The 21,877-nt window shown below is 37.9% G+C and overlaps 1 protein-coding gene across 2 annotated transcripts in view; it reads right to left on the bottom strand.

Moving 5' to 3' along the window:
* Positions 1-945: 945 nt before the first annotated feature.
* ATP6V1H (ATPase H+ transporting V1 subunit H) overlaps positions 946-21,877 on the bottom strand; it is a 151,630-nt gene continuing 130,698 nt past the window's right edge. For both annotated transcript variants that reach the window (XM_019729824.2, XM_019729826.2), the window contains one exon: positions 946-1,278. In XM_019729824.2, the coding sequence (XP_019585383.1) occupies positions 1,218-1,278 (61 nt within the window). In that variant the 3' untranslated portion in view covers positions 946-1,217. The remainder of the gene's footprint in view (positions 1,279-21,877) is intronic.

The following is a 21,877-nucleotide window of genomic DNA, read 5'->3' as shown; positions in this document are numbered from 1 at the left end:
TACAGTAACATGAAAACTGATCCTTTGCTAATGCAGAATGTGTAATTACCACAGAGGAAAGTTCTGTATAGTTTTTTTCCCCATATATTGGAAAGTAAAAAGATCTAGGTCTAAACAATTTAAAGAATTTAAAATTTTCAATCAAGAAAAATTGGTTTGATTAGATTACCTATTTTCTTGGCAAATATGAAGTCAAATTTCTGTGATTTAAGAAAAATCACATGAACTTACTGACCAAAGAAAACATTCGTCATTGTAAATAACTTTTCCCACACAATGTCTACGTTGAAAATGAAACAATTTTTGATCCTCAAAATGAGTAGCCTTCTAAAGAAGAAAAAACTTACCAAAATAGTTTATTAGCCTTAATACATTTACTCAACTTGACAGCCAGAAAACTGCTAGGAAAGAGAAGTGAAAATAAAATGAAACTCATAGAGACCAGGTGTTGAGGTTAAAAAAACAAAAGGCTTAGATTTGGGGTGGAGGGGATCCCATGTATGCCCTGCTGAAGGCCTGTAACTCCAGAATAAAGATGGGAGAGATAGAAATAAAATATCGATTGGCAATACTTAAACAAAAAAGTATTAAAAGAAAACAGATTTGAGGTACTAAAATCCAAGAATAAAAGTACAGGAAATAAATGAAATAAAAACAATCTAACTAAAATTCTTCATTGATGTCCATAAGCAAATCTTTTGGACCATAGCATCATATTAAAAATTAATTTGATATTTCAAAGCTCTCTAAATATTAGCAGAAGCCTGCTGCAATGTGTATGTATGCACGGGTGGGTTGGAGGATGGATGGATGGACACATACAGCTCCATATAATTTCAAAACATATTTGCCATTCATTACTTTGCAACAATTCTCCCAATTTCATTGAGATAATAGAGATATTTGTTAAAGTCCAAGCAAGGAATTAGTAAAGAGAAAACTATATTTGGAGTGAGAATCCTTTAATAACTGTATTAACTTCCAGAGAACAATCAATACAGAAATTACAAGCAGTATATGTAACAGTAATATTTTCCTTAGATAGAGAAACACCTACTTTTGTACAATTTAATGGACAAACACTTTTATCATATCAACAGTGGGAAAAGCTACATACCAGAAGAAAATTACAAGTAAAATGAAAAATTATGTAACTACTGAGATTCACACTCCAGGTGTTCTGTCACAGATTAAATGGTAAGGTTGGAGAGCACAGTTCAGCTTCGGGCAGCAGCAGTCTGAGGCTGCTCAGATTGGAGCTGTTTCCCAAGATATTCCCTAAAGAAATAAGAATAAAATAACAAGGTATATTAGAATTTAAACGACAAAGAATCTCTTTCAAAATCAAGGCACAATATACACTGTCATATACTTTAATACCTAAAAATTAACAAACTAGCTCTAGAAAACGAATATTTTCCAAATTTCAGAAGTGTCTATATTACATTTATTTCAAACACTCTATTTGCCTTACACACACAAACAAGTAATTCCATGTACGATTACAAGGCAATGTAATTGTTTCTTGGGTAGTCTACTTTCCTGTTTAGGTAAAAACCTGGTTTACTGCTGCTGCCACATCTGCAATTTAAAAATCAACTTAAGTATGATTCCAAGTAAGTGGACTGATACAAGAAAAACAAACTTCCTGATGTTAGAGAATACATGTATTTATACCTAAGGATGAACGCCAGAGCACAAACCACCAAAAATAACATGGGAGCTGCTCATTACGGAGCACTGACTCAGCATGGCAGACTAAAACCTTAAGAGAGAGGGGGTATCACAGCTGGGACATCGTGTTGTCCTTCACAAATACACTGAACGTGTACCCACTACTGTATGTGTGTACTTCTCTCTAAATTACACACACATCACTGTTAATTCCAGGATAGAAAACAGTCTTTTCCCTATTTTTCTGCGAGGACTTGCCCAAACTTTTGTTCATGAACTACCTAATAAAGACAAGAAGATATTTTAAACATAATATTTAAAAGGATCCCTCCTATAAAAAGAAAAAAAGCATGAGTTTTGGCATAGAGACTTGGGTTTGCATCCCAGCTCCGCCACTTTGTGGATGTGCTGGCTCTAGAGGCTGTCAGACAAGACACTGCATAGTATTAATACGAGAGCTACCAAGGCACTGAGCGTGAGGGCACTGGGCCCAAGGACAGGCACGGGGTCTATGTCAACCCTTCCCCTCCTCATCAACTGGTTTTTCAACCTCTCCTGGTCTGAGCATCTCCAGGAAACGACCTTTGGGTGCCACCAGCATCTACTAATAAGTGTGATCCTGCCTTTCTCCACAGAGGTACAAACTAAGGAGAGAGGGATCTAAGTGTTTCACTGCCCTGGTCTCCCCGTGCTGATATCATACCTTAGCCCAAAGTAATCAAAGATGTGAAGCAAGAGTGGACCAGGAAAGTGAGAGGGAGGTCTGTGAACTCATGTAGGTGAGGGGTCGGGCCCTCCAGAAGGCGTACAAAGGCGAACTATGATTTGAAATACTGAGACTGACTGAAACTTTCTATGGCATGAAAACGGTTTATGGTCTTTTTTTAAACCTTACAGGACAGTTCTTGTCACTGACTCATTAATTGTTACGTTAACTAGGAACTACTCTGACATAATTTGACCATGAGGATCTTATTTTCAACCGACAGTAAGTAAATAATTCTAATTTATGCAAAGGCCAAAGGGAAAGCCATCCTATAAATTTTATCAGACAGGAAAAAAACAGTTTATGTTCTCTATCCATGCCACCGCTCTGGGAAGCCTGCAACTAGGGAATATTTGTGACTGCGTAGGTTTGTTTGGTTTGGTCGGGGAGTGGGGATGCGGGAATGGGGGTGGAATATAATATTACAGAATTTCCAGACCTTATATTTTCCGACATATACCTAAGGAATTAAAATATCTGAAATCAGTTATTCTTCATTTCAACAGGGCCTTCAAATATTCCAGTTTTGAACATTAGACTGTTTAGTGTAAAGGGCAGCAGAACATGTCACCCTCACACATGCCACTTTGGCATGTTGATTATTTTCAGCTGTAGGCACTTGAAACACAGCAAATGCTGGGAGAGGTTTTCTCTGCACTCTACTTATCTGCTGACTATAGACAGATTCTTCATAGAGGACTCAATTGTCATAAACCCCTCCTCAGGAGTTTCATCATCCAGAGAAGATTGACTCTTATGAGAGAAGAGACTAGAAGTCCACAGCACACCCAGACAAACTTTGTCACAAAACTATCATTCCTCCCATTTATTCTTCTAAGGGCCCACCCATCTTCCTAAAAATCATTAAAAACTGCCCCCCCCATCCCTATTAAGATGAATTTAAGCTTAAATTCTAAATCTACCTCTTAGAGTTCATTTATTTCCTGGGTATCTCCCATGTGTATAAGAGATATACACATTAATAAACTGTTTTTCTCTTGTTAATCTGCCTTTTATTACAGAGGTCTCAGCTAAGAACTCAAGGGTAGAGGGGAAATTATTTTTCCTGCTATATAGAGTGATTTCTTAGAAAACATTGAAAAGGTGTACTCAAAGACATCATACCACCCTTCAATCATAATCAGCTGTGATTCTTTCAGTAAAGAACAAATGTCAAGGACCATGTTCTAAATGTAAGTTTCCAAGGCAACTGGTGAGAGAATGTGGCTAAGCCTCCCAGAGCTCTGTGCTGTGAACTGCTAAGTGACCAGAAAAGGTCTTTGTGGATTTGGTCACACACAGAGGGTCGCATCTGCTCCAGTCTTTTCAGAAACATGAAGGGTAACATTTCCTATACCAGATTTAATTCCTATTTTGGAAAAACAGTGAACACCTGGAGGTGGGGACAATAACTAATTTCTTCACAAAAGAAGCATTGTTGAAGTAGGTTCAAAGTAGAAGGATATTAAAACAGAGCAAAAGTGAGTTGTTCTAGCAGAGAATTTAAAAACATGACCAACCATGGCTTCTTACCCACCCATCTTCTGCTCTGTTGTTTTCCTGGTCAAAGGTATTTATCACGGATAATATGCTCTACTATACTCTTTTACCTACATACAAAATGGCCATGAGGTATTCACTTCTTACCAACTTTAGGGCCTGGCTGTAGATATCATGGCCTCCTTACCTCTGTTTGCTAAGTAGGGATCATGCAATCTAGGATTAAGGTAAAGGACAAGGACACATGTTGATGTGAAGTGTTCAACTGGAAACTTGCACATCAAGAGTCACAGATGGAACTCTGTGGACCTAACCTGAGGTATTGTAGGTCACAAAAGTCTAAAAAGACTTTCGTAGGCCAAAAGTCTAACAGGAAAAGAGCCCAGATGGGATTTGCAGAAAAAGGAATCAATTTTCCTCCTCAGGCTTTCTTGAAATTAGTACGTTTGCTGTGGCATGTGGGTTGTTAAAATACCAGAGCTGAACCATGGCTCAACTGAAAAAGATACTGTATTATAGAAAGAGAACCTCAACTATACAAAGCTTTGGGGAAAATCTGCTCCTTTGAAGTTGGCTTGTAAAATGTTATAGTCTGCTTTTCTGGTGTCAAATGGCAACATGAAGTCAACTAAAACATTCCCCAGGTTTACCCAAGACTGCTTATGAACTCTCTGTGACCCAGCCATCAGGAAGCCCTGACACCAGTTTCTGGGGCTGGGAACACAGAATGCTTGTTGCATTCCACACTTTAGTAGAAGCTATCATGGAAACATTGTTAGAGGTATGTCTACACATTCACTTTCATCTTGTCAGCATCACTATAAAGAAGGAGAGGATGGAGCCAGGGAAAACAATAACTTGCTCGGGTGCAAGGTGAGCAAATTGCCTGGCCAGGGCTCAGATCCTATTCTCTTTCCATCGTGATGTGCCTAGCCTCCAATAAGAGCCCAGAAGGTGCAGAAAGCAGACATTGTTCCTGTTTTTATAGATCAGAAAATAATTAGCAGGTATGAACCATTTTTTCAGGTTAAAGTTATATTACTGTCAGGCAAAAAAAAAAAAAAACTATTATGGATTTTGTTTCAGGGGATTATAATGTATCTATAACAAAGGACTCAAGAAGAGTTGTGTTAAATGAATTAATGTGAATACTCAGTCCTCCTCTCTATACATGAAGACCAATATACAAGAATAAAAATTCAACTTAAAATTCACTCATAAAGTGCCCGATTTGTACCAGCAATTTACAGGAGTTTTACATTAAATCTTTGGTTCTACTACCTACAAACAAAATTTTCTTCTCTTTAACTTCATTCATAACTTAAATCACTTGGGATTCCATTATGTCTGAAATTGGAAAGAGAGGCACTCTGAAGATCCACTCCCCTTTTAAAAACCCAAGTACAATAAAGCTCACAAAAGAAATTATGATGTATGCTGAGAAAGAGTTTACATGTAATTAAGAAATACTTATTTCATTCTCTTTTCAGTGGCCTTAAAAGATCTACACTTCAGCTTCTATTATAATACTGCTCTCCAGTTCCTATGAGGCACCATGGAAAAAGCTGAGATTTGAAAGAAGTGGTCTGAAGATGATGTTAACTATCTAGATTCTATTCTATCTAGGTTAGAAGCTAGGGCACCAGGAAGCATTTACCTGGCCTATATTACCTCTAAGAACAACAGAAAGGCCTTCACCACATTACAATAAAGTGCCAAACCTCCACTATGCTTAGGGTTGTCAAAAATTATTATTCTTTCTTTAAAACTGTAGTGGAAGACACCATGTTATTATTCAACATGCTAATTTCACTTATATAATTTAAACACATGGTAATTTCAGCTACGTAATTTAGTGCCAGAAACCACATGGTAATTTCACCTACATAATCTAGTGCCAACAAAAAAGTGAATATTAATCCATGAAACATATTAATCTATGAAAACTATAATCTCCTTTACTTTTCCTTTTTGCCTTGGCTGCCAAGAAGCTAAACAGAAAATCTGTTACTATCATATTTGTATTATTTTCTCTAGTCTTCTTTTAGTGTGTAAATTTTTGTAACTCAAATTATAATGAACCTAGAATTCTGTATCCCTTGTTTTTCTTTGAGTCTTTCATAATAATTATTAAAAGTAGAATAGGGTAAAAGGAGTCAAATATATGGTGATGGAAGGAGAATTGACTCTGAATGGTGAACACACAATATGACATATAGATGATGTATTACAGAATTATACACTTGAAACCTATGTAATTTCACTAACCATTGGCACCCCAATAAATTTAATTTTTAAAAAAAGTATAACTGAGTCATAATTATATTTCTCTTCGCCTTCACCTAACCTGTTTTGGAAAACAAATGGTTATAATATTAATCATAAATGAAATATTGCTCTCTGAATGTATTAAAACAATTTATCTTAGACTATAGACTTTATAGACAGTACAGATTTTTATTTGGTAAAGAGAAAAAATAAACTTTAAATATTTTATACAGTCCTATTTTCTTTAATGCTAACTCACTATAGTTTAGTTATAAACTTTTATCATGATTTTGAATGTTACACACAAAAAGCAACTTTTCTTTTTACGAACTGATTTTCCTATGTAACAGCTGAACTGTAAAAATCACAATGCTCTCTCTCATCTGCATCTAATTTACAGAAACATATTTAAATTCCAAAAGTAAGTACATATAGTCAAACTGTTTCCACAATACTTTAAAATCTCAGCCTAGGAAAAGTAGTGATCAAATGTGACAACATGGATGGATCTTGAGAGTATAATGCTGAGTGAAATAAGTCAGACAGAAAAAGCAGAGAACCATGTTTCAGTGATTTCACTGATATGTGGTATATAAACCAAAAACAACAAAAGAATAAGACAAACAAATGAGAAACAGAAACTCATAGACAGACAATAGTTTAGTGGTTACCAGAGGGTAAGGGGGGTGGGGAGTGGGAGATGAGGGTAAGGGGGATCAAATATAAGGTGATGATGGAAGGAGAACTGACTCTGGGTGGTGAACACACAATGGGATTTATAGATGATGTAATACAGAATTGTACACCTGAAATCTATGTAACTTTACTAACAATTGTCACCCCAATAAATTTAAAAAATAATTTAAAAAAAAGTAGTGATCACCGTCACAAAAGGTACCATATTTTAGTGCCTGCTATTTACTAAGCACTGTACTGCTAACTGCTTCATATATATTTTGTAAAATTTACTCTTCACAATAATATCCATAAAAGTTACAGATGAGCCCCACTTTATAGACAAAGAACTGGCGTTTAGCAATGATAAATGACAGGTTATAATGTTAGGAGACCAGTGGCAGGGAGGGTATTTGTACTCAAGTCTGTCTGACTTTAAAACTCAAGAGTCTTAATCACTATACAGTACTGCCTCATAGTACATTATTCTACTGCCCAGTGGCTGAAGATATATTATTGTACAGATGAGAAAATAAAGACCTTAACAAAATTACAGTGTGAGTCCTCGATTTATTTTCTCAAATATATTTTCATAATCATTAGCCATTTATTTTCCTTTTCTTTTAACACAAATAGACACCTTTATTAATAGCACATGATTTAAATAAATAAATCCCTTCAACTTCCTGTACCCTGAGGGCTCTTTCTCCTTGCAATGTCATTCTCTCCATGATTAACTCTGGGCCCCCAAAAGTACTCTACAGCATGCTGGCAGAATTTTCATAGGAGTTAAGGGGCAAGTTGCATATTTAAATGACACCTCCTTTTCTATTACTGTGGCAGAGATTCTGTAAGAGTTCAGGAATTGGATGGCCCCATCAGAGAGATTCTTTCCCATGGCAGCACCTTTTGAAAAAATTGCTATTATTAAGTCTCTGGAGAGCCACTGAGCTAGCACCCCCATGAAAAACAGAGAAAGGTCTTGTCCTATCTATGTCTTAAGGCTGAATATGCTTAGTCCTCTAAGCATATTCATTTGGAAAATCTGCCTTTAACAGCTGTAAGATGCCACTTCATTTTCTAACAGTATCTAAATTCAAAGATTAACAGATTAGCAGTATCCCTAAAGAGGTGATCCATGGAAAAAAAGCCAAAGAGTTCAGTGATTCTAAAAGTACGGTCTATTTGTATGAGTTCTGGTTCTAAGGGGGGGCAGGGAGAATGAATGTACATTTTAAAAGCAATTGCATCAAAGTCTGTTATAAAAGCAATTTAGGCAGAATTAGAAATAAGTTATTTCTCCTATAGGAATTGCAGTAATAAAAAAATCTTCTTAAATTAGTTATAAAATCTAAATATCATTATTTAAATTCTGTTTCCTTATCTCTAGTTTATGATCAAGAATAGTCCCTATTTACCTATCACTACCAGCTTTACTATTAGATCAGCAGTGTCTTGCATACTTTATCATTTTCCAACATATGGTTATGATACATGAAGTGTTGGGCCACTCAAAGCATCAGCAAATGCTCCTTTTCCTTTTATTTATCCTTTATGTTTTAAGACTATTTTTAAGAGCCATTTCACAACAAAATTGAGGAAGGTACAGAGATTTCCCATACATACCCAGCCCCCACACATGCACAGCCTCCCCTATTAGCAACATGCCCCACGAGAGTGGTACATTTGTTATCAAGGATGGACCTACATTAACACAATTACCCAAAGCCCATAGTTTACATTACGGTTCACTCTTGCTATTGTCCTTTCTATGGATTTTGACAAATGCATAATGACATATATCCATCATTAAAATATCATACAGAGTATTTTCACTGGCCTAAAAATCCTCTTTGCTCCACCTGTTCATTCCTCCCCCAACACGCGCTGCAATAATTCATCTTTTCACTGTCTCCATAGTTTTTTTTTTTTTTTTTTTTTTTGGTTTTTGCCTTTTCCAGATGTCATATAGTTGGAATGATACAACATGTACACATTTCAGATTGGCTTCTTTTACATAGTAATATACATTTAAGGTTCCTCCATGCCTTTTCATGGATTGCTAACTCGTTTCTTTTTAGTGCTGAATAATAATTCCACTGTCTGGATGGACCACAGTTTGTTTATCCATTCACCGACTGAAGGACAGCTTAGTAGCTTCCAAGTTTGGCAACCATGAATAAAGATGCTATAAACATCTGTGTGCAGGTTTTTGTGTGGTTCAAACTTTTCAGCTCCTTTGGTCAATATCAAGGCACACAACTGCCAGATCATACGGTAAGAGTATGTTTAGTTTTGTAAGAAACTATCAAACTGTCTTCCAAAGAGGCTGCACCATTTTGCATTCCCATCAGCAATGTATGAGGAGTTGCTCCACATCTTCACCAGCATTTGGTGTCGTCAGTGTTTCAGATTTGGGCCAATCTAATAGGTGTGTAGTAATATATCATTCTTGTTTTAATTTGTTTTTCCCTTATGACATACGATGTGGAGCATCTTTTCATATGCTTATTTATCATCAATATATCCCCTTTGGTGAGATGTGTGTTAAGGTCTTTGGTCAATTTTTAATTTGATTTTCTCATTAAGTTTTAAGAGCTCACTGTATATTTTGATTAATAGTCCTTTATCAATGTGTCTTTCGCAAATATTTTCTCACACTCTGTAGCTGTCTTCTAACTCTCTTAATGTTGTACATCACAGAGTTGAAGATTTTAATTTTAATGAAGTTCAACCTCACTATTATTTCTTTCACAGATCAAACTTTCGGTGTATCTAAAAAGACAATACCATACCTAAGGTCATCTAGGTTTCCTCCTATATTTTCTTCTGAGTTTTACAGTTTTGTGTTTTACATTTTCAGTTAATTTTTGTGAAAGATGTGAGGTCCATGGCAACCTTACATAGACCAATTTTTTTTTTTTTTATGTGCAGTTGTTCTAGCAATATTTGTTGAAGAAACTATCTTTGCTCTATTGTACAGCCTTTGAAATACAGTTATAGGGCCGGCCCAGTGGCTCAAGTGGTTGGGGTGCCGTGCTCTTAACGCCCAAGGTCACTGGTTCAATTCCCATATGGGCCAGTAAGCTGCGCCCTCTACAGCTAAGACTGTGAACAACGGCTCTCCCTGGAGCTGGGCTGCAGTGAGCTGCTGTGGGCCTGTGCTGCCATGGACTGCAATGAGTGGCCAGTGGCCAGCGTGAGAGGCCAGCAGCTGGCGAGAGCTGCCGTGAGCTGCTGTGAGCAGCCGGCCAGCGACGAGCAAACCAACTGCCTCAGCTGGGGGGGAAGTGCAAGGCTCAGAATATCAGCATGGGTCAGGGAGCTGTGTCCTACACAACCAGGCTGAGAAACAATGGCTTGAACCGGAGTGGGGAGGGGGGGAGGCAGAAGAAGAGGAAAAGAAAAAAAGAAAAGAAATACAATTATATTGCCTTTGCAATAAAATTGCCTTTGTTAAAGATCAGTTGACTATGTTTATGGGTGTCTATTTCTGGGCTCTCTATTCTGTTCCATTGATCTATTTGATTATTTTTTTTACCAGTACCACATTATCTTGATTACTGTAGCTTTGTAGTCAGTCTTCAAGTCAGGTAGTACCAGTACTCCAACTTTGTTCTCCTTTAATGTTGACTATACTATGTCTTTTGCCTTTCCATGTAAACTTTAGAATCAATTTGCCAATATCCACAATCTGCCAAAACTCTTTGGTAAAATATTCATTTTGTTCTTTGATTGTGTTTCTGAGTTCATTAAACTGCCTTTCTGTGTTTTCTTGCATCTCATTGAGTTTTTTCAGAACTGCAATCTTGAATTCTCTGTCATTTAAGTCACATATTTTCATATCTTTAAGTTCATTTTCTGGAGACATTTTCTATCTGAGTTGTCTCCTTACCTTGGTTATTCATGGCAATTAATGATTTATTATTTCTCTTCCTAGACATCTACAGGAGTGGGTTCTGCAACAGGTTGATAGGAAGAGGTCTTTCTTTGGTTTTCCAGTGGATGTTGGTAGAATGTTTTATTTTCTCTTCGACTGCAGCCTTTCATTCTCTCTCACTGTAGTGTTATGTTTTCTCTGCACTATTCCAGCTTCTCACATAATGGTGGTATTCCCTGGAAGGCGGGCTTCTCCTTTGTGAACAGTTCACCTGGGTCATAGGGCACCGCGTCCCTGTGGGGATGTGGAGAGCTTTTCAAGTTCCAAAGCTCTTCCTGCACTAGATTCAGAGCCCGTGTGTTTCAGCAGTTCTGTTTACTCCTGCAGGTATTTGCCCAGATAGGTGGGGACAGGGGCGGGGTGAGTTGTAAGAATTGGCCCAGAGCAATGGCAGCGACCACCACCACAGCCAGGCCTCCTTCCACAGCTCCCTCCCCTTTGCCGGAAATAGTTAGGCTGCGAATCTGTGACTGTGGACCACAGTTCTCAGAACAGCAAATATTCTGTTCTTTTGATTTGACACTGCTACTGTTCCACTTCTAGCACTGGGCAGGTGGGGGCGGGGCAAGCACTGGGAGGGTAGAGAAGGGGCAGCTTGTCTTAGTGCCTACGGCTTCCATTCTTTGCTCGGCAGTGAGGGCTTAAACCATTGTTTTTAGCCTTCTTCCCTCAGTCTTTGCTCCAAGTTCTCTGCTGTAAGCGTTCTCTGACAGCGTGTTATATGCTGTCCCCTCAGCCCTGTAGGCCATAAAAGGAGCCCTAGCAGTCCGAGTTCTTTCCTCTCCCGCAGCTGTGGTAGTTCCAGGATGCAGTGAGCTCGGAGCAGAGAGCTAGGTCGGTGTCCTGTGCCCATGCGGCACCGTCTCTGCACTTCTCCCTTCCCTCCTCTCCCCGCTCATGCAATTTGCCCACCTTTAGGTTCTTTCAGTAATGTGCCTCTTAGTCTTGCCTGTCTGCTGCACAGGGAGTCCTTTGTGGAGTTACAGTTGTTCAATTTGTTGTAAATTCCAGGGGAGATTTCAAGAGGCTCACCTCACGCCACCATTTTTATGACATCACTCCCAAACAATATAGTTTAATCTGGTATTTGCATTCCTCAACACCACTCTGGGCACTAGCTGCCACGCTGCTGGAGTAAATCAGGTTAGCCTTTTTGTGCTTTGTGTCCCTTCTGGAAGTCACTCGCTGGCAGGGCACGTGCACACCATCTGCCAAAACTAAAACTGGAGAAAACGGATGATCCGAGCAGACAGATGGTATCTTTCAAAGAATCAGTCATTCTAATCTAGGTTATCAAATTCGTGGACTTAGAGTTGTTCACGGTATTCCTTTTCTTTTCTTTTTTAAATTAAAATGTATTGGCATGACAATGGTTAGTAAAATTACTTAGGTTTCAAGTGTACAATTCTGTAATACATTATCTATATCTCACATTGTGTGTTCACCACCCAGAATCAGTTGTCTTTCCATCGCCATATATTTGATCCTCTTTACCCTCGTCTACTACCCGCCTCCCTTATCCTCTGCTAACCACTAAACTATTGTCAGTGTCTATGAGTTTTTGTATCTTTATTTGTTTATCTTGTTTCTTTGTTGCTTTCAGTTTTATATCCCATATATCAGTGAAATCTTATGGTCTCAACTTTTTCTGACTTACTTCACTTAGCAAAAATCTCAAGATCCATCCACTTTGTCGCAAATGGCACTATTTCACCTTTTCATATGGCAGAGTTGTATTCCATTGTGTATAGTATATACCACATATTCTTTACCCAATCATCTACTGAAGGACACTTTGGTTGTTTCCATGTCTTGGCCACCATAAATAAAGCTGCAACAAACATTGGAGCATATACGAGTATATCTTTATGGATAAATGTTTTCAGATTTTGGGGGTATATACCCAGAAGAGACATTGCTGGGTCATATGGTAATTCCATTCTTAATTTTTTGAGGAACCTCCATACTGCTGTCCATAGCCGCTGCACCAATCTGCATTCCCATCAACAGTGTATGAGGTTTCCTTTTCCTCCACAGCCTCTCCAACACTTGTTATTATTTGTCTTGTTGATGATAGCCATTCTGACTGGGGTGAGGTGATATCTCATTGTGGTTTTTGTTTGCATTTCTCTGAGGATTAGTGATGTTGAGCATCTTTTCATATGTCTATTGGCCATCTGTCCATTTTGGAGAAATGTCTACTCAAGTCCTCTGTGCATTTTTAAATTGGATTCTTTGTTATTTTTGTTGAGTTGTATGAGTTCCTTATATATTTGGGATATTAGCCCCTTCCTTTTCTATCCTTTCAGCTTCCATGGGATTTGTAGTGATGTCCCCTCTTTCATGTCTAATATTAGGAATTTGTGTCTTCCCTTTATTCCTTAGCCTGGCTAGAGGTTTATCAATGTTATTGATTTTTTCAAAGAACCAGCTTCTGGTTTCATTGGTATTCTCTATTACTTCCTGTTTCAATCTCTTTAATTTCTTGTTCTAATTATTTATTTTCTTCTGCTTACTAGTATTTAATTTGCTCTTCTTTTTCTCATTTCCTAAGTTGGAAATTTATATTATTAATTTTCAAGCTTTCTTCTTTACTATTCCATGCATTCAATGTTATAAATTTCCCTCTAAGCACTTATTTCACCATATCCCACAAATTGATGAGTTGTGCTTTCATTTTCATTTAGTTTAAAATGTTTTTTTCTCTTGAAATTTTGTCTTTGACCCATGTGTTATTTAAAACTGTGTTATTTAACCCCCACATTTTGGTATTTTTCCAGTTATCTTTTGTATTGTTTTCTAATTTAATTCTGTTGTGGTCTGAAAGCAAACATTGCATGATTTCTATTCTTTAAATTTGTTAAGATGGGTTTTATGGCCCAGAATGTGTTCTATCTTGGTAAATGTTCCATATAACCTTGAGAGAAATGTGTGTTCTGTTGTCGTTGGATGTAGTAGTCTGTAGATGTCAATTATATACAGTTGATTAATGGTTAACTATAACTTTAACTGATTTTCTGCCTCCTGAAGAATCTGTCCATTTCTGAGAGGAGTGTTGAAATCTCCAACTATGATAGTAGAATCCATCTATTTCTCTTTACAGTTCTTTCAGTTTTTGCCTCACATAGTTTAATGCTCTGTTGTTAGGTTTACAAAACAGAATTGCTATGTATTGACCCCTTACTATTATGTAATGGCCATCTTTATCCTGATAAACTTTTCCTTACTTTGACGCCTGCTTTGTCTGAAATTAATATAGCTACTCCTGCTTTCTTCTGATTAGTGTTAGCATGGTACATTTTTCTCTATCCATTTACTTTTAATCTATATGTATCTTTATAAGGGTTTCTTATAGAAAAAAATGTATTTGGGTAGCGTTTTATGATCCATTCTGACAATCAATGTCATATAATTGGTGCAGTAAGACCACAGACATTAAGGTCATTATTGATATACTTTGATTAATATCTACCATATTCATTATTGTTTTCTATTTCTTGCCCTTGTTCTTTGTTTTTGTTTTGTCTTCCATTCTTTGTCTGCCTTTTATGGTTTTATCTGAGCATTCTATCATTCCATTTTCTCTCTTAGTGTATAAGTTATAGTTTTTTGTGTGTGTTTTTTTGTTTGTTTTTGTGTGTTTTTTTCTGTTTTTTTGTGGTTTTATTTTTTGTTGTTGTTGTTGTTGTTTTTACTTTTTTTAGTGGCTGCCCTAGAGTTTGCAGTATACATTTATAATGATTCCATGTCCACTTTCAAATAACACTATACCACTTCATGGGTAGTGCAAGTAGCTTATAATAACCAAATAACATAACATAATCCTAATTCCTTCCTCTACCCCCTTAAAACATTGCTGTTATTTATTTCACTTATATATAAGCATAAATAAATGTATGTACATACACACACAAGATAAGCATACATACTTGAATACACTGTTAGTATTTTGAACAAACTGCTGTTACATCAATTAGTTAAAAAAAAACAAACAAAATTATACTTTTTATTCATTTATTCCTTTATGTAGATCCGAGTTTCTGCCCTATATACGTCTTTCTCTCCAAAAAGCTTCATATTTCCTTTAAGGCAAATCTACTAGCAATAAATTCCCTCAAGTTTTATCTGATAAAATTTGAATTTCTCCTTCACTTTCTATGGATAATTTCAGAAGGTATAGAATTCTAGGGTGTTTTATTTTCTCAAAACTAAATATTTCATATCTACACTCCTCTTGCTCATGTGGTTTCTGGAAAGTTGGATATAATTCTTATCTTTATTACTCTATACATAAAGTTTTGTTTTCCTCTGGTTTCTTTCAGGATTTTTTTCATTATACTTGATTTTCTGTAATTTGAAAATTATATGCCTAGTGTAGGTCTTTTTTTTGTTGTTGTGGTTTTTCCTATTTATCTTACCTGGTATTTCCCGAGCTTCCTGGATCTGTGGTTTGATATCTGACATTAATTTAGGGATAGTCTCAATCATTATTGTTTCAAGTATTTCTTCTGTTCCTTTCTCTTTTGCATTACTATTATGTGTATGTTATATACCTTTTGCAGTTTTCCAAACACAGTCCTTGGATATTTTGGTTTTGTTTTCTTTTTCAGTCTTTGTTCCCTTTGCCTTTCAGTTTTGGAGCTAAGAGATTCATTCCTCAGCTATGTCCAGTCTACTAATAAGCCCAGCAGACAGCCTTCATTTCTGTTACAGTGTTTTTTACTTCTAGCATTTATTTTTGGTTCTTTCTTAGGATTTCTATCTCTCTACTTACATTGCCTATCTGTTCCTCTATGCTGTCTGCTTTATCCATTAGAGTCCTTAGCATATTATTCATAGTTTTGTTTTTGTTTTTAATTCCTGGCCTGATAATTCCAAAATCACTGCCATGGTGAATTCTGAGGCTTACTATGTTTCTTCAAATTATGTGTTCTGACTTTTTGTATGCCTTGTGATATTTTCTTGATAGCTGGACATGATGAATTGGAAAAAAGGAACTGAGGAAATAGGTCTTTAGTCATGTGGTGATGATGTCAGAGGAGGGGAAACATCCTATAGTCCTATGATTAGGACTCAGTCTTTTAGTGAGCCTATGTTTCTGGACTGTGAACTTCATAAGTGCTTCTCAGTTCTTTTTTTCTCTCCCCTTGGGTGGCACAGGATGGCTAGAGTCAGCTATAGTTGGTTATTTCCCTACCCCAGGTCAATTAGAGTCTGATAATATCCCAGCAGATAAGGCTCTGGTCAACTAGTTTCCCCTAAAGACAGGCCTTGTTAAGAACAACAGAGTGCTCTGGTGTATTTCAAAATGGTTCCTTTTCCCCTTCCCAGCTAGAAGCCCAAGCAAATTTTTCTCCAATATTTATTGTGGGAACCTGGTCCAGCTTATGGAGATAAATCTCACTCTGGTGGGGGCCCCTATGATTTGGTCCCCCTGTTGTTTTTAACTCAGATTTGTACACACTGAGCTTCCTGCAATTCATCAACTGAAGTTCAGGTTCTCCTACCCAGGTACTGGTTTTGTCATTAGTTTTCACATGTGAGTCTCTGCTCCAACAAGCCTCAACTCCCTTTACCCACCTGTCTCTCCAATTTTGGGAGCAGTGGTTTGCCTTGTGTCCTCTCCCCTCTTATATGGATCCAAGAAGAGTTGTTGATTTTTCAGTCTGTTCAGCTTTTTACTTGTTACAATGGAGTGGCAACTTCAAAGTTCCTCACACACAGAACCAGAAACCAGAAGTCCCTCCTTTTCCATTTAAATGCTGGTATATGATCACCAAGTAGTTACAAACCAAAAAATCTACAATGCAGAGTATAGACCCTAAATGACCCCTTTACATACAAATCTAGTTATGCAAGTGCAGTGTGGGAGAACTGTCTGTGTTGTTATGAGGACTTTTAAGAATCAAGTTTATTTTATATTATTAGTAACAAAGGCAGTATGTAAGCAAACCCCATATTTAATGCTGATAATAGACTCCTTTTTCTTGAATAATATTTAGAATGTAAGACTCTTAAGTGGATGTGAGAGGAGAGGATGTCTGATTTATCTTTCTCCAGTATTTAGATCAGTGCCCAGCATATTATAGGATCTCAATAACTGTCAAATAAAAAATAGTTGAAGAATTCTACAGGGAAGTTAGAACCTGAAAAAAGATGCATTTTTCTCCTATGGAGAAATGTGTTGAATCACCAGAAGAGACAAAAATGCCAGCAGTTAAAACTACCAAATATTCCATAATCTAAACCATTCAATTACTAGAAAAATGATAAACAACATTTAAAATGATTTTAAATTAGTCTGCTTATAGCACAAGAAAGCTCAATTAAATCCACAATAAAGAAACAATAATTTGGAAGACAAGTTCAATGTTTTAATGATATGTAGTGGAAAGTGAATTAAATCAACTTTATAATTAAGCTTAAAAGGTCTCCTAGCTTATAAAATTATTCTTTAGAGAATTATTTCCCCACAAGATATGCAAAAACTAAAATAAACCAAAACATGTGCACCATTTGTTCCTCCAGTATGAATTGAGTCTCAGAGCTAACTAATGAATAAGCAGATTATACAAATTTGGAATGCTACATATAAGGAGATAAAGGCTTTTGGTTTGTCTTATTATGTTTGTAACTAAGAATATCAATTATATTGGATTTCTCATCAAGATGGCAGAGTAGGTAAATGCTGTACTTGCCTGCTCTCATGGCCACATCAAAATTAGAACTAAACTACAGAACAGCCATCATTGAGAATCATCAGAAGTCTAGCTGAACCAAAGTTCTATAACTGAAAATATACAGAAGAAGCCACCTTGAGGCTGGTAGGAGGGGCAGACGTGTAATGCGCTGGTCCCACACTTGCATGTGACCACTAAAAAGTGGGAGGGATATCTCAACTGTAGACTGGTACCACTGGAGGAGCTAGGAGTACCAGTCCCACACCAGGTTCCCCAACCCATGGTTCCAGGGCCAGGGAGAGAAATCCCCATAACTTCTAGCTGTGAAAATCAGCGGAGACTATGGCTGTGTGGGATGGTGGGCTGCTGGAGTCCCAGGCGCTCCCCTTCAAGGGCCCATGCACAGACTCACTTGCTCTGAGCTCCAGCATTGCAACAGCAGCCCAAAAGGCACCATGGACATACAAGGAGGAACTGAGTTGTCTGGCTTCAGAACAAGGGCTGGAGGGGAGGCTTTCTCCCTCACAAAAGTGCTGGCAGAATCTACTGTTTCTTGTTGAGCCTTTCCCACTCCAGGCATGCAGACAGCAGGCAGATGCTATGTCTGAGTCTCCACGAACCTAGCTAACACCTGTTGTCCACACTGCCCTGGTGATTCCCTGAGACCCTACCACACTGAACATTCAGGCACACCCAAGCCACTTCCAGTGGCTTTTCCATACAAATGGCTTGTCTTGGATCATGTTTCAGACTTTCCTAAAAGTCTCTCAGAGGTTCACAAAACCCAAACAAGCAGCATCTGGCTTTAGCATGTCCCATACCTGATGCTGAGCAGCCCCAAGCATGGGACTACTGCCAGCTAGCCTCGGTTCATGGCTTGGCCTCTCAAGGCATTTCCAAGCCAGTACAGGTGGCTGTAATCTTCACAATGCTTTGTTACTCAAGCCAGATGGCCCCTGGGCAGAGACCAGGCTAACGCTGAACTTGGCTTACAGCGGGGCCCCTTCCAGGAGGCCACAGGGCTGTCATACCTGGTGGCCAGCTTCGGACTGAGCTGGAGCATCACCAGGCCACCTCCAAGGATGTGCACATCCAAAGGGTAGACAGGGCAGGCACAAGAGCCCTGCTCTGTAGGGTCAGGCCCTGGACAACTGCTCCTCCACTGCAGTCATGGCCAGTCCTCACAACCATAGAGCCTGAGGATCAATCCATCCCACTGACATGGAAACAGCAACCAAGGCTCAATTACAACATGACTGCATACACAAGTCACACAAGGGACATACCTGGAGAACCCGGCTCAGGTGACCAGGTACACTATACATGGCCCCATAAGATACCTACTACATAAGACCACTCTACTAAGACAGGGAGACATAGCAGGTCTACATAATACACAGAAACATACACAGGGAAGCAGGCAAAGTGTGGAGACAAAGAAACGTCGCAAATGACAGAACAGAAAAGAGCTCCAGAAAAAGAACTAAACAAAATGGAGACAAGCAATCTACCAGACGCAGAGTTCAAAACACTGGTTATAAGGATACTCAATGATCTCCGGGAGAACTTCAACAAAGAAATAGGAAACATTAAAACACAGATAGAAAACACAAAAAAGAACCAGTTAGAAATCACGAACACAATAACTGAAAAGGAAGAATACATTAGTAGAAATCAACAGTAGATGAGATAAAGCAGAGGAATGAATCACAATTTAGAAGACAAGGTAGCATAAAACACCCAATCAGAACATCAAAAAGAAAAACTAATAAAAAAAACACACCAATGAGCACAATTTAAGGGGCCACTGGAACAATAGCAAGCATACCAACATTCGCATCATAGGGGTACCAGAAGGAGAAGAGAGAGAGCAAGGAATTGAAAATCTATTTGAAAAAATAATGAGAGAAAACTTCCCTAACCTGGCAAAGGAAATAAACATACAAGCACAGGAAGTGCAGAGTCCCAAACAAGATGAACCCAAAAAGGCTCAGAGACACGTTATAATTAAAATGCCAAAGGTTAAAGACAAAGAGAGAATCTTAAAAGCAGCAAGAGAAAAGCAGTTAGTTACCTACATGGAGCTGCCGTAAGACTATCAACTGATTTTCCAACAAAAACTCTGCAGGCCAGAAGGTATTGGCAGGAAATATTCAAAGTGATGAAAAACAAGGACCTATAGCCAGCATTAATCTACTCTGGAAAGCTATCATTTAGAATCAAAGGACAGATAAAAACCATCCCAGACAAGAAAAAGCTAAAGGAGTTCGTCACCACCAAACAGTATTACAATGAGTGTTAAAAGGACTTCTTTAAGAAGAAAAAAAAAGGATAAAAAAATATGAATAATAAAATAGCAATAACTACATATCTACAATAATTACTTTAACTGTAAATGGATTAAATGCTCCAATCAAAAGCTAAGGTGGGTGAATGGATAACAAAACAAAACCTTTCTTACATATGCTGCCTACAAGAGACTCACTCCAGATCGAAAGACACACACACACAAAGTAAAGGGGTGGAAAAAGTTATTTCATGAAAAAGGAAACAAACAAAACTGGAGTAGCAGTACTTATACCAGACAAAATAGACTTTTAAATCAAAGGCTATAACAAGAGACAAAGAAGGACCCAGTAATCCCAGTTCTGAGTATTTATCTGAAGAAACCCCAAATGCCACTTTGAAGGAAGGTTTACATTCATATGTACATTGCAGCATTGTTTACAATGGCCAAGATGTGGAAGCAGCCTAGTGTCCGTTGATGGATGAATGGAAAAAGAGGAGCTGGTACATATATACGATGGACTACTGCTCAGCCATGGCATGGAATGGGTTCTTGTCAGCTGTGGCAGCAATGGATGAACATGAAGGGTTTTGTGCTGAGTGGAGTGACAGACAGAGAAAGACAGATGCAGTGTGATTTTGCTTATATGTGGAATCTATTGAACAAAATAAACAAACAAAACAGAAACAAACTCATAGATACAGAGAACATTTTGATGGTTGCCAGATGGGAAAGGGGTTGGGGTGGTGTGTGAAAGAAGGAAGAGATTAAGAAGTACAAACTGGTTGTTACACAGTAGTCATGGAGATGTAGGTACAGCATAAGACTTATAGTCAATAACATGTTAATAACTATGTATAATGTCAGGTGGGTACCAGATTTAGCGGGGTGACAGATGGGAAGGGTGTTGCATGGCAGTGCAAAAAAGGTGAAGGGATTAAGATATACAAATGGGTACTTACGAAATAGTCATGGGGATATAAAGTATAAGGAACATATGAGGTGTGATCAAACAATAGGTAAATGTTTAAATTTTAAAAAAACATATTACAGTAAAAGACACGTTGCCATTAATGCCCCTCAAAATACCCCCCTCCATTGTTTTGAACACACATCCCATCATCCTTGCCACTTTCTGAAGCAGTTCTGGAAGTCCTCTTTCGTGAGTGTCTTTAGTTGCACTGTCATGGCTGCCTCAATGTCCTGAACTTTTGACTTTGGGGAACAGCCAAAAGTCACATGGTGCCAGATCCAGTGAATAAGGTGGATGAGGACACACCATAATGTTTTGATTTGACAGAAATTGCCATATACCAGAGGTGATGTGTGGCATGGAGCATTGTCATGATGGTGGATGATTTATGGCATACTTTAAAACACACCTTCTCTCAACTAGCTCACACCCAACTAACTGCACCGAACAAGTTTAAACAAGTCACGCACTGTTACTAAGGTTCAACATGCCGCTCCCCATATTGGAGATCCCTGTCTTTCTGTTGGATGGCACTCAGCAGTAACATTCACTGTATGTTTTGATCACAATGGAAAGGCTTCATGTCTCACATAGCTCTGGTATGGAAATTTCTGTCAAATAAAAAGGTTATGGTGTGTCCTCATCCACTTTATTCATGATATCTGGCACTGTGCAACTCCTGGATCTTACCCAAAGTCAAAATGACCATGAAAGGTAAATGTTTTGAATCAATTCAGGACATCAAGGCAGCCACAACAGCAGAACTAAAGACACTCATGAAAGAACTTCCAGAACTGCTTCAGAAAGTGGCAAGAATGATGGAATCAGCGTGTTTGAAGCGAGTACTTTGAGGGGAATAAATGGCAATGTGTCTTTTACTGTAATAAATTTTTTATTTACACATTCACCATATTTTGTGATCACACCCTGTAGTCAACAATATGGTAATAACTATGTATAGTGCCAGGTGGGTACTAGACTAGTCAGAGGGATCACTTCTTAAATTATATAAATGTCTAACCACTAATGCTGTGTACCTGAAACTAATATAAAATAATATTGAATGTCAACTGTAGTTGAAAAATTTAATAAGTGAGGGGGAGGTGAAGGGGAA

The sequence above is a fragment of the Rhinolophus sinicus genome, linkage group LG14 (assembly GCF_036562045.2).
Source record: "Rhinolophus sinicus isolate RSC01 linkage group LG14, ASM3656204v1, whole genome shotgun sequence".
Lineage (NCBI taxonomy): Eukaryota > Metazoa > Chordata > Mammalia > Chiroptera > Rhinolophidae > Rhinolophus > Rhinolophus sinicus.
Note: the sequence above shows the minus strand (reverse complement) of the source record. Positions and strands in the feature narration are given on the sequence as shown.